Source organism: Pimephales promelas, chromosome 12 (genome assembly GCF_988280905.1).
Source record: "Pimephales promelas chromosome 12, fPimPro1.hap1.1, whole genome shotgun sequence".
Taxonomy (NCBI): domain Eukaryota; kingdom Metazoa; phylum Chordata; class Actinopteri; order Cypriniformes; family Leuciscidae; genus Pimephales; species Pimephales promelas.
The window spans coordinates 13982010-13995112 of NC_142780.1; the positions used below are offsets into that span (position 1 = coordinate 13982010).

The 13103-nt window shown below is 35.7% G+C and overlaps 1 protein-coding gene across 2 annotated transcripts in view; it reads right to left on the minus strand.

Moving 5' to 3' along the window:
* The window catches only part of rorc (RAR-related orphan receptor C), a 50234-nt gene that overhangs the window by 23511 nt on the left and 13620 nt on the right, over positions 1–13103 (minus strand). For both annotated transcript variants that reach the window (XM_039694406.2, XM_039694405.2), the window contains exon 2: positions 9452–9481. In XM_039694406.2, the coding sequence (XP_039550340.1) occupies positions 9452–9481 (30 nt within the window). The remainder of the gene's footprint in view (positions 1–9451; positions 9482–13103) is intronic.

The window sequence follows — 13103 nt, forward strand, 5'->3', positions numbered from 1 at the left end:
CCTAAGTCAAATGACAACAACCTTTGTGAAGTGTGCAAAAAAAATCAAGTGTCAAAAAATTCAACAATCCTAAAAAAAAACTTAAATCAATAATAAATAAACATTTTCTAAAAAACAGAAAAGTGCAAAGTAACTATAAAACATAGTTGTTAAATGCACTTAAAAATGCATTGTTTAGAGCAAGCAATGATGGATTGTTTTAACCCAACTTTGGGTCAAACATGGACAAACCCAGCCATTGGGTTAAATTTTTTAATTACATTTTTAACCCAACGTTTGGGTTTGTCCATATTTGACCCAAATTTGGGTTCGGACAACCCATCATTGCTTGCTCTAAACAATGCTGGGTTGTTTTAACTCAACTTTGGGTCAAATATGGACGAACCCAACCTTCGCTTTCCAACTGTACATTTTTTATTTGCATTTTTAACCCAACGTTTGAGTTTGTCCATGTTTGACCCAAATTTGGGTTAAAACAAAGAGTGTTTTCTCTGTAAAGTAAGGGTGCACTCTATTGCTGAAAACACAAATCCTAAGCAGTCGGATGCCTGTACGAACAGAGGCACAGATGCCTCAACAGGCCATAACTGCTGCTAAAACTATTTTTTATTAGTTTGCACCATTTTGCGCTGTAACGTTTATATTTGCACCAGAACAGGATTACGGATTTGTTGTGTATTTGGACTTATTCTTCCAAACTGTCTGTAGTTGTCAGGAAAACACTATAACGCCCCAAAGACGCCTTTTTTCCCACCTGTCGATGACCGCTCTGTGTATGAAGGAAACTGGATGCTCCATTATAGCCAACAAATGATAATTGCACATGTTATTTTACTGTTTTAATAAATGCAATAGCTGTATGCAAACAAAAGTTTAACGAAATGATTAATGAGGAGAAGAAACGTATCCCCAAAAACTCATCTTACAGATATTCGGTCATTTTAAGTCCCCCTAGTTTATGTAGCGCTTCAGTCTGTGCTTCTCGTGAAACCTCCATCACAGCATTCTGCACTGTAAACTAGTGAAAAACCTCAAGGTTCCACTAACGGAAATCCTCGAGTTGAACACAAGAGTGCCTGTGACAGGACAAAAAAAAAAAAAAGTCACCAAGAGAAAGAAAGAGAATGAAAGAGAGAACCTGGAAACATCAAGAGCCTAATAGCTTTCAAAGAAACACAATATACATACATGCATGAGTTTTGAATAGCTAATTGATTAGCTTCTAATGTTAGAGCTTGCTAACCGAGTGATGTGAAAAACAAAAAAAATGTTTAAATAATCACTGACGTTTTTTTTTTTTTGGATTAGTAGTTTACCACTATATATATATATATGAATTCAAATAAAAGATGTCTAAAATTAAGGTAATATAAAATAAATATTATTTTTGTTTCTACATTAAGGATTAGCTGTATTAAACAAACTCACAAAGCAGCACAGCAACAAAAACATATTCTGTCACAGGAAAGTGACTAAAGATAAGATGCAATAAGCAGAGTTAGATAAGACACTTGCGCTTATCATTGTGATTTAGTCACGCACACACACACACACACACATCCTCACACACATCCTCAATAATAAGTCTTCTCTATTTAATCTTAGGACCCGAAGGCTCTGGATTATTATTATTTTTTTAAATCAGTCTGAATGGAAAAGCTTTGTGAATTCAGGGGGAGAGAATATCTCTTTGATTTTCAAGTTTTTGGTACCTGAATGTACAAGTCATGATTTCAGTGTCTTTGAAGATTTAAAGACATTTAAGAACAAGAGTGAAAAAGGGTGTGAAACTTCCCCCACACACAGAGACGCATTAAAACGGTAAATTTTTCATATATCAATGTGCGGATGTGCTCATATATCAACTTTCATTTTATAACATTCAGTTTCATAAGTGTTTGGTCTATACGAAAACAGATCAGAACAGATTTTTATTTTTAATTAATGATTTTTAAACAGAACTCTTAAATGTCTTTATTGATTTGACTGATTCACCTTTTTACTTGGTAACAAAGGGGGAAAACAACACACAAAAATGTAGGTAATGGAAAATAGCATTCAAACAAAAGCTCTGCACGCACACCTGTGCTCACACACACACACCCCAATGTGTGTGCCGATACACACACACACACACACGCACAAGGATTGAACGGGTGACCACAGCGCAGAAAAGTCTTGCAGCTGGCGAAGCGTTCATTGGCAGTATATTCAAAAAGTGTGCGTGTATGCAGTGAAAATCTAGTGCAATGTTGCAAAATGCCTCACAGTGCATGTTTTCCTAATGAGTGTATAAAACCATAAAGTGCATTCGATAAAATCCACACGTTTTGTTTCCGGTTCCGTATATGGGATGTAGTGCAGAACGGCTATCCCTGAAGGTCTTTCTGCTCATAGCTTCCTTTCTGACTCAATGTGACTGAAGCGTTGCCTCTCTCTGTCTAATATGGAATAAAAACCAGGAACTTTTAGGACTTTTGATGCAGCACAACAGTAAACTGTCCGCATTAAGTGCAGATAACCGCTCTTAAATAAAGACAATTTGAATGACGTTGAAATCTTTTAACATTAGTTTTTAATAAAATTAAAATAAAGTACAATAAATGGATAAAAATTCCTACTAAGGACAGTCTTCACAAGACCCCACTGAGTTCTTTTCCACACTAAGTTTGGTTACCGATATTTTTCATAATATCTTATTTTGTGTTCAGCAGCAGGTTTGGACCAGCTTGAGGGTCAGTCAATGATGAGCGACCCATGCAGACAATCACCAGTTTATAGTACGTCACTTCTCAGACATTCCCTGACCTGACATGCGGTGATTCAACAATTCAATCTGTAAAAAACAAGTTCCGACAGACAACGACAGGGGTGACACACTGATCCGACCAAACCCTATGAAGTGTCTGCCGTCGCTCAGTGCAGCTTTAACTGACCTTTGAGATGTTTTACTGTATCGGAAGGACATATTTTTCTACACAAAAAAAAACTAAAAAACACATGCACACTTATTGCTTAGAGTTACTACTTTGCACATTTTAAAATAATAGTTAATAATAGTCATTAAAATTCTGATATCAAATATGGAAATTATGCAGTGACTAAAATATTAAACAAAACTACCTTTTATTTTAGTTTCATGCCTAGATTACAGCTTTTGCACTGTTTATTTGTGCTAATTTTATGAGGTGCACCCTGGGATGTTTTTTACAACAGTATTTGAAGAGTTCAGATGCAAAAGCCTCTAAATGCCATTTGAAATTTTCTTCTTTAATGATGATTTTTATCAAACTTGTATATTTAAGTTCAGTAATTTCACTTAAATAACAATTACATTGCCATTTAAGTGAAATCACTGAACTTAAATATACAAGTTTGATAAAAATCATCAATAAAGAAGAAAATTTCAAATGGCATTTAGAGGCTTTTGCATCTGAACTCTTCATTTGTTCTGCTATTAAAATGAGAAAATCCTATTTTAAAGAAATTGATAAGCATTTTAATTTTAGTCTTGTTCCCCATTTAATAACTAGATACTAACCCTGAACCTTCCCTAAAATTTAACCTTAACCCATGTTATCTTTTATTAACCAGTAAAATCTAACATTGTTCTTACTAAGAATTTTTTTGTTAACTTTAATTAATGTCCAATAATTTGTTGAACTTACTTAAAATTTCTCAGTAATCTGTACTGTTTGCATGCTATACCTTCGTTACTCAGAAAAACCTTGTAAACATTACTTGACTGGTTTGAGTATCATAATATATGTATATGTATCTATATATATATATATATATATATATATATTATTTAATTAATTGACCATCACAATTTTCTTTTTGCTGTCTCTTGTAAGTATAACCCCACTAACGATAGCAAATAAAATTGTAATGGTAAAATAAAGCCAAAAACAGAAAAACAAAGCAATTAATTTATTAATGCCGCAATGCACTCTGGGAGTACACTTCCTCAGATCACAGACAAAATTAAGTTGACGAAACTTAAATGGATTTAGTAAGAATAACTTGATGCAATTAAGTTAAGCTTACTTAATGAAATTAAGGCAACAAGTTTGCATAAAAAAATTAAGTAAACTGAACTCATTGTTTTTTACCATGTAGTTTCTTAGCCAAGTACACTGTAAGTACATGCAAGTGCACGTACTGCAATTAAAGTGCAACCAACAGCTGTCACTGGGGCAGAAACCGTTTCAAAAGGTACACCTTTAGACCTTATTTACCCCTAAAAAGTAAAGATTAGTACCTTAAAGAGACATATTTGCAAGGTATCTTTAGAAAGGGCATTGGCCCATGACAGCTTTTGTAGCTTTTTTTCTTGAGAGTGTATTAATTCATTTTGAAATAAATCAATGTAAGAGGTGAGCTATAAACCACTCTCAGTTGTGGTTGGAATCTCGAATTGTTTTACGGTGTCTTAACAACATTGTCAATCACACAAAAACAGCTTTCAGCAGGGTCCTGGACAACAGCGAGAGCTTCGGATAATGCAAGATGATAAGATACAGCGCAGCCGACTTCAGCATGTGCTGCTTGAATTGTAGCAATTTTGATGAGGAGAATTTAACCACATACGTGATGTGGGCTGCTACGGAAAATTCAGTTTTAGGGGACTGTACAAAAATGCCTGCTTAAGAGTCATTTCTGAACGATGTCCACAACCACAAGCCTCGCAAACGAACGTCATCTGATACTTTTGGGGTCCTCCATTTTGTCAGTTTGGGTTTCAGGATCAAGTAAACAAAAATAGAGGCAGAATTAACAATCGTCTTTATTCTTTTATCTGTTACTTCTCGTTTATTTCGAGGGGCGTGTGACAAAGACGACTGAGAGAGGATGTTGTATTCAGACAGTTTCTGAAAGCCAGATCTTATCTTGCAGTGTTCATTTCATTAAGGAGATAATCAGCACATTAAACCCTTTATCTGGAGGCTAGGCTGTATCTATAGCTGTGGTTCTAATCATAACAGCCACAAAGCACAAGATTAACTAATAATCATATGATCTGGCCATCAATCTATATTGTGGTTTCTTCAGCTGCTTGACTAACTGATTATTACCCATCAAGAATAAGTAACTGCACCATCATCAATTTCTTGGATCTATCTACATAATAAAGTTCATATTTGTCCAAATTAATTTAAAAAGGAATTTGTATCTTTGTTGAAAAGCACTAGTTTCGCTCAATTCAGCGAACTGCAAGAGTTACGAACATTATTTGGTAGGTTCAGTTATTTCAAAAAAAGGGAACTACATCAATTTCCAATATTGTAATTCAGTTTTCGTGTCAAACCAGAATTAAGAATAAACTGAATTTAGACTAAAATGTTGTGCTTTGTGGAAATGGTGTGGCATATTTGATGTTGAAGGTGTGAAAATCCCTATTACTAAAATCTGTGAGAAAGTGTAGAGTCACACACCCACACTGGACTACTTCACACACACACACAAACACAAACAGTCTACAAGCTACCGTTAAAGCCATTAATAAATTACATAAGATAAAGCAAACTAAAAGCAACTATGAGAACGAAAGAGGCAGCATGGCAAATTTCTATTAAAAAGTTTTCATGCACATGCATTATATCAGGTCAATCAGATTACTTTAAGCACATTTTAGGCACTCACACACACTTCAAAAAAAAAAAAAAAAACACTGATTATTATATCTTTAATTTTTATCAGGTCCTACTTTAACACTAAAGACATTTTGAATTACAAATCAAAATCCTGGTCTCAAAATCAAAGCACATCAGACCTGCACTGCTTTCTGTATTCCAGCAAAATCCTGCATATCATCCCACTCCATCCTTCAAGATGGACCATCCATCCCCAACTCAAGTGGTTCAAGAGCAAACCAAAATCTTGGACTTTTCATCGACCTGCTAATATGGCGGGGCGAGTCTCGTACAACGACAAACAACAGAGCGAAACTCCTAAAAAGGTCAATCTCGGCTGAAAGCCAAGGATATATAATCACTTTGCCCTAAACTAGGGTATGATGAGCGAAACGAAAGAGCAATATGAACGCAAAGCGTTTCGAAACTTGTCCATTGCGATATAAATTGCACAACAAAAATGAAAACCTCGAATGTGTCGAAGTCGAACGTGATGTAAACAAGCAATTGTCACACACCCACACAAACATTAGCAAAAATACATACTTACTAGGCCGGCCAGACACAAAACACAAATGCCTACCTCGCATCATCTTCACAGCATGTGTGAACTGCTGTCTTTTTCTCGTGAAGATGCGTCTAAATCACTCAATATGGTTGACAGCTCTGTCTCACACTGTTAATCAAACTTCTGAACAGGTGATTCTGTCGCTGTGTGGGAGATGACAGAGAGATTAGGTGGTTTTCTGTCGGAGGGAGATAATTTGAGTGTGTTTCTATCTGAGAGTGACAAAGAGGGAGAGGGCCTGTCCCTTTCAAACCGTGGATAGGTACACCTCTCTCTCTTTCTCTCTCTCTCTCTCGCGCATGATGCGTCTATACTAAAGAACTTTATGTGCTGTTTCTCTGTCCGTCTATAGGTGGACTCTACTTTCTCTTTCTCTTTCTAATCTCTTTCAATGTGCGTTGAGCAGTTCACATATCTAAGCTTTTCTGCAGAGCATCATTCTTCCTGAAATCCTGAATTCCTCACCCTATCCCTCTCACCTCCCACACCACTGTAAAATCACTCAACTCGTTATATTTTGTTTTGTTATATTTCGTATATACATTGTTTTTTTTTTTAGTTTTACTTATGTTTCCCAAAAGTTGAGATAACTTTTGTTTTTAGTGAGCGTGAAATCAAAATGGACATTTTTTTTAATGGAATATTGCAGTATTTGTTATAAATGATACTGGTGCACAATTGTTTTTAATGCATGTGCCCTCCTAATCCTTCTCTCAGTGACATCTCTTCTCTGATGATGTGTTTACTGGAGTGAGGGCGCACTGCAAAATCCCTAGTGACTCTGAGCAGTGTGTTAAAATGAACACTGAAGCGGTGTTAAGAGATAATTAAGTGAATAATTGAGTGATGATTGAGCATTATTGAAAACCAGAATTGTGTCACCATTATGGTGATCAGTGTTTGTTTTAGGCTATGTTTACACAGAAATGATTCTGAAGAGAAAACGCAAAAAAGAGGAAACGGCGTTACGTTATCACTTTTTATTCTGCGTTTAGACGAGCGTTTTGGGTGTGAAATCCGCGTGCAGATGGTGACGCAAAAGTCTGTGAAATTCAATGTAGTATGCACTCTAGGCGGCTAAGAGTGCATACTACAACAACACCAAGTCCTTGCGCCTGCATACAACCTTCTCTGTCTAGCAGACTTTTGCATTTTTACCATTTACACGGGAACGCGGCGGTGGAGCGTTTTTAAGATTTCCACTCTTGAGGGTGGTTTCACTTTTTTCACGTTTTTAAGCCCCAAAAACGCCGTCGCCGTGTAAACGAAAGGCACATCCAATAAAATATTTGTACATTTTCACCCACGAGCGTTCTTTTGTAAACAGGGCCTTAGTTGGCCTCTTGACCCTTAATCCATTAACTTAAGATTTTCTTAATGCTGTACATTAGTTATAACAGCCAGGTGAACACATGGACAAGGTGATCTGATGGTATTGGTTGTGTTTTAACATAATCATTATTTCACATTTTATCGTCAACATTTGACCTGAACTCCCTGAAAGCTCTCCCAATGGGCTCTATGCACGGTGGTATTTCCGGTGAAGGTTTAAGGATGCTCGATAACTTCCGCCGATCGTAGAGTCCACCAGGAATTTATATTGAATTTTATACTCCATGGTTATAGTAAAGAAACGTTAGTCACAAAAACAGACACCCCTCGTTGTGTTTATGCTTCTTTTTATGCATATAGCCCATTTCTGAAATAGGTTAACTTTATTAGTTATACTTAATTATTGATTTAATTATCTCATTAACTTTAACACCGCTTCAGTGTTTATTTAACACTCTGCTCAGAGTTTATATAATTCACACTCTCAGTATTAATTTACAACACTGGGGATTTTGCTGTACAACCTGTCACTCACATGAGATCCACCAATAGCAAACCACAACTATCCAATCAATTTCCGACAGACAAAATCAAGTCCTGCTCAATAGTTTTTCTTGTTTCCAGACAGTTTCAAGGATATACATCAGAATAGGGAGGAAAAGACGATCACAAATTCCGTTGAAGTTCAGTAAATTAAGTTTTATTAAGTTTTAAATTCCGTTCAGTAAATTAAGTTTAGTTTACTAACATCAAAAAAATAATAATTTTTGTAGACACACGACTACAAACTCCCACTTATCAAACTGTCCCGAATAAATTTCCTTTTTTTTTTTGGTTTGTGTTTAATTCTTTAGAAAAAAAAGGTACGAGCTTCCACTGGGATACCCCTACTTAGTCCCTTATTTTGCCCCTAAATTGTGCATTTTAGTATCTTTTGAAAGAGTTTTAAAATGCACGCAGAATTTGAATTGCAAAGCGTTGACTTTTCTTTTGCTATTATATTTGATGAGGAACTGTTCAGAGAGGATGTGAGGCTGGTTTGATAGGTGGTAGATGGTATTAGTGTAAACAACCTGGTTAAGATCGTCATGTGATATTGTTGCCGCAGCCGTACGACAGAGTGTTGTTATTGCTTGTCATTATGAATCATGGTCCAACCACGCTATGAGTGTTTTCTAATCATCCTACAGTCACGCTGTTATAATCCCAGAACACTAAAAATGATATAAAACACACTCAGTTTTCACTTTTAGGGTTTTCAAACATTTTTTATACAGTCAAATTAACTAATAAACCATCAAAAAAGACTTATGGAAGTTCAGTGGATGCTTCCATAAAGGTCATATTTGAATGTAAAAACAAAACTTTCAAGGACAGAGGGAAGAAAAAAAAGAGCAAAAGGCAAAAAGATGAGATACTTACACAATGCTTGTAATTAAACACAAAGGCGGGAAGAGTTTTAAACAGCATCTATTCACCAAAATACTCTGAGATCTTATCTCGATTCAGATGGTGCACACGCCCATAGCTGCGCCACGCACACCTGTGCGTGTGTGTCTACCGTAGCTTTGCTCGTGTTTAAACATACAGCTTTTGTGGCTGAAGTAAAAATATATGTGGATACAGGTGCATTGTGTGTGTGTGTGTGTGTGTGTTTTTAACAGGTGTAATTATGCACCGCTTTGCTACACTGATACATGGCCCCCTCCCTATAACAACACAATGGAGGGGTTCTCTGATATGTTGCAAAAAACAACATGCATGGAGGGTGAAACATGCCACTTCTCAAAGCACGCACACACACATGAAAGGAAACTACTGTAGTGTTGTACTAAACAACATACTAGCAGAGTGAACATTCATAAGAGTGAACAGACAGTGTATACTGATGAATGCTTGAGATTCTTGTACTTACTCAGATGGGATTTCTTGTGCACGGGATTTCCTAAAGAGGTGACACAAACATAGCTAGTTAGTGGTCACTTTCCACAAACAGGGCACACTTTTTTAAAATATGTATGTTTTTAATAAATATGTACAGTATGTTGTTGTAAATGTTATATATAAAATCCAACATAATAGTAAAGTAGCATGAAAAGTAACTAGTTGTAAATACATCAAATGTCTGTGCCCCCCTCAGACAAACTGAAATTATACCACAATGTAAACATTTTGACCACCTGTTTAATTGATTTGTTGTAAATTCAATTATATATATATATATATATATATTGGCCTTGTCCTTATTTTTTAAGTTGTTGGATGTGTCAAGATCGGCCTTCAACCCCATTAAAGTTATTGAAAGAAAAATTATCAAATATTTTTAATATATAAGCAAATTAATATTTTTCTTTAAATTGATCAATTAAAAAAAAACTAGCTATAGACTGACAGCTTAATTTACTGTAAAAATACATTTATATTTAATAAATCCTTTTCATTTAATTTAGTATAATCTATTTAGCATAAATTGTCCTTTTTTATGTCTAGAAAATAACAAATAACACAAATCAGGGTTTTACACTGTTAACAGGATTGAAAATCAGATTGAAAATGAATAGAAAATAAAACAGATGTATTTAGTTTAATGCATTTTTAGCTTGAAGTTAAAGAAGTTAATCACCATTTTAAGCTCTTTTCACTAAACATTTATTGAGTGTTAAGGCCTAGGACCCTATTCATGAACAATGCAGTGTTAATTCCCACACCCACACACACACACTAAACAACTAAAACACATGCACACAAACATGCTTTTATTGGAATAAAAAGCACAAGCACACGTTAATCATTCACATGAAAAGCCCACTCAGCCCCCATCCCTGCCCACACACGAGCACAAACAGCAATCTCCGTTGTCTGACGTTTGACCACACTTTGAGAAAGTTCAGATTTGATGCTGTGTTGGCCGTTTCCGATGGGTATTTTTAGCAGTGTGTCTGTCTGAAGGCACAGGGCAGGTACGATAAGCATCGCAGGGAAGAAAACTTGGCCTCTCTCTCTCTCTGTCTGTCTCTTACTCCGACTGTCTCTCTCACTCTCTCTCCCTCTTTGAAGGGCTTTGTGGCTTTTTGAAAAAGTCACTTTTGCTTATGTAGCGGAACACAAACAAATAGGTGCGTGGCGACTTGCAGACGTACTCGGAAACAAAGACTCTCAAAGCAGGTATTTCACAACTCCGTCTCACGGTTTGCCTAATAGCAAAAAAAAAAAAAAATGACCAGTGCTGTTTTCGCTCAGAGTTTTTGGTCAATATAGGGTGCTCGATTCTGCTGATTTTCTCAAATTCGTCAAGAATGTGTGTGTTTTCAAGAGTGCAGCAGCAAGGTTCATCGTTTGATCACAGATTAAAGGATTCTCTGTGGTACCTGGATCAACAGTGTGATATATAAGGCACCAAGGTAACAGATCTAAATGCAGTTGGATAACACAGCCAAGTCCTGATTACACTGCTTACCGCTCAATTCTGGCCAACTACCAACTAGTTACTTGATCACACCCCTATTCCAGGACCAGAGAGAGAAAGAAAGAGAGGGATTTTGACGGCTTGAGGTAATGTCCTTTGAGAATGTTTGCCACAGTTAAAATTAATTAAAAACGATTGTTTAAAATCACACTTATTTAGAACTATCACCTATTACCATGATGATCAAATGCCAATTAAAAATAAGTCATTATAACAAAAAATAATAAGTCTGGACACACTGAAAAACATACAGATAGAGAAAACTAAAATTAGTGCCTGATATAAACTTCTCATCACACCAGTCACGCTTGATGGGCAACGATTAATCGCGATTAATCGCATCCAAAATAAAAGTTTATGTTTACATAATATATGTGTGTGTAGTGTGTATAATTATTAATTTGTATATATAATATACACACATGCATGTATATATTTAAGAAATATTTGCATGCATATACTTTATATATATTTATACATAATTAATATTATATAAAATATAAATATTTGATATATTAATAGCACATTTTTCTTAAATATGCACGTACATGTGTGGGTATTTATACATACAAATTAATTATACACACTACACACACATATATTATGTAAACTCAAACTTTTATTTTGGATGCGATTAATCGCAATTAATCGTTGCCCATCCCTAGCTTGCACTGAACAACACTTGTCAGGTGACGGCTATAGTATAAGTATCTCCTACACAATTATTGGGGCTACAAAATGGAAGAAAAATGAATTTAACTGTTCACTCGTCAACTGTACTTCTTTTTTTTTTTTTTAGAAAAACACTTGCTTGGACCAAATATCCTCAATTCACATTTTATCATTGTCCAGCATTTTTCATGTGATTTCACCAAAAAAAGCTATGAAAACACACTGAACAAAAACATCTGCATCCTATTGGTGGATTCGGACTTAAACGTGTATGATTGGGCATTGTGTTCATGCAGCCAACAGACATGTCTGTGATTGGCTACCAAAGCATGTTGTAAATATACTTTTGTATACTGTACTTTCTCAATATACTGTACCGAACTGCACTTTTGGTATTTTGTTCAGTATCAACTTGGTGCCAAAGTACCAGTACTTTTAACAAGACTAGCCCAGGCAACAACTTTAAAAAGGCTAAGAAATTTTTGTCAGCATCCAGTCTCAAGACTTGCCTATAGAGTTATGGGCTGGAAACAAAGAAATACTGTAAATTTACTCTTGGTTACATTGAGCATGTGATGTATGTCTTTGCATTTATAATTAGCTTTTCTTCTACTTCCACTTATAGCACAAGTTGTGGGAATATCTTCAACCACCTAGATGATGTAATGGCACCCATAGTGTCCAGGAAAAGCCAAAACATTACTATCCTGGGGCATTAGGACCCACGCAGGCCGCAGGACACCTGATGACTTCTCTAACCCCTCAAACCTGCTACAAGAGAAATCAACAAACAACATCCTATAAAAAAAAAAAAAAAACTAACCCTTCCTGAGAAACTCACTTCTAAAAAGTTGTTTGAATGAAACTTAATGTTTGGATAACTGTAAAAAAAAACATCACAAGCCATCAAAGTTATTTCAGTTTTCAGTTAACAACCATTGACATTATCATGAGTCTCAAAATTTGCCTCATCTGTAAATTCATAAACCGCTATAAGGTAACACATGCCATATTGTCGTTGAGTGTCATTACTTTGTGGTTTCCTTTTGTCTCGCACCCATCTCTTCCTCTGTTCAGTCTTTAAAGTTCTTTCTCCCTCCCACCTGTATAAAATCTCCCCTATGTGTAGTCAAATGTCACATCTGCCTACGTAATCATTGTATTCAAATATTTGCTTGGGAAGAAACTGCAAAAGAGTGTTGCAATGTATGTGAAAGCAGGTAATCTGTGTAGTGGGGTAGTGGATGTAAGCTTCTGGATCTCAAATTAGCCAATCGGCTTCTGGAAATAGATCAGGAATCCAAAGACACTCATTAAACACTAATCTTTCCTTTAATCCAGATTATGTCCATTCTTACCACACACAGAGGTATTTACAGTATTTCTGGCAAGGTTATGTGAGGGAAAATTAGAGAAAAAGCAATTAGAG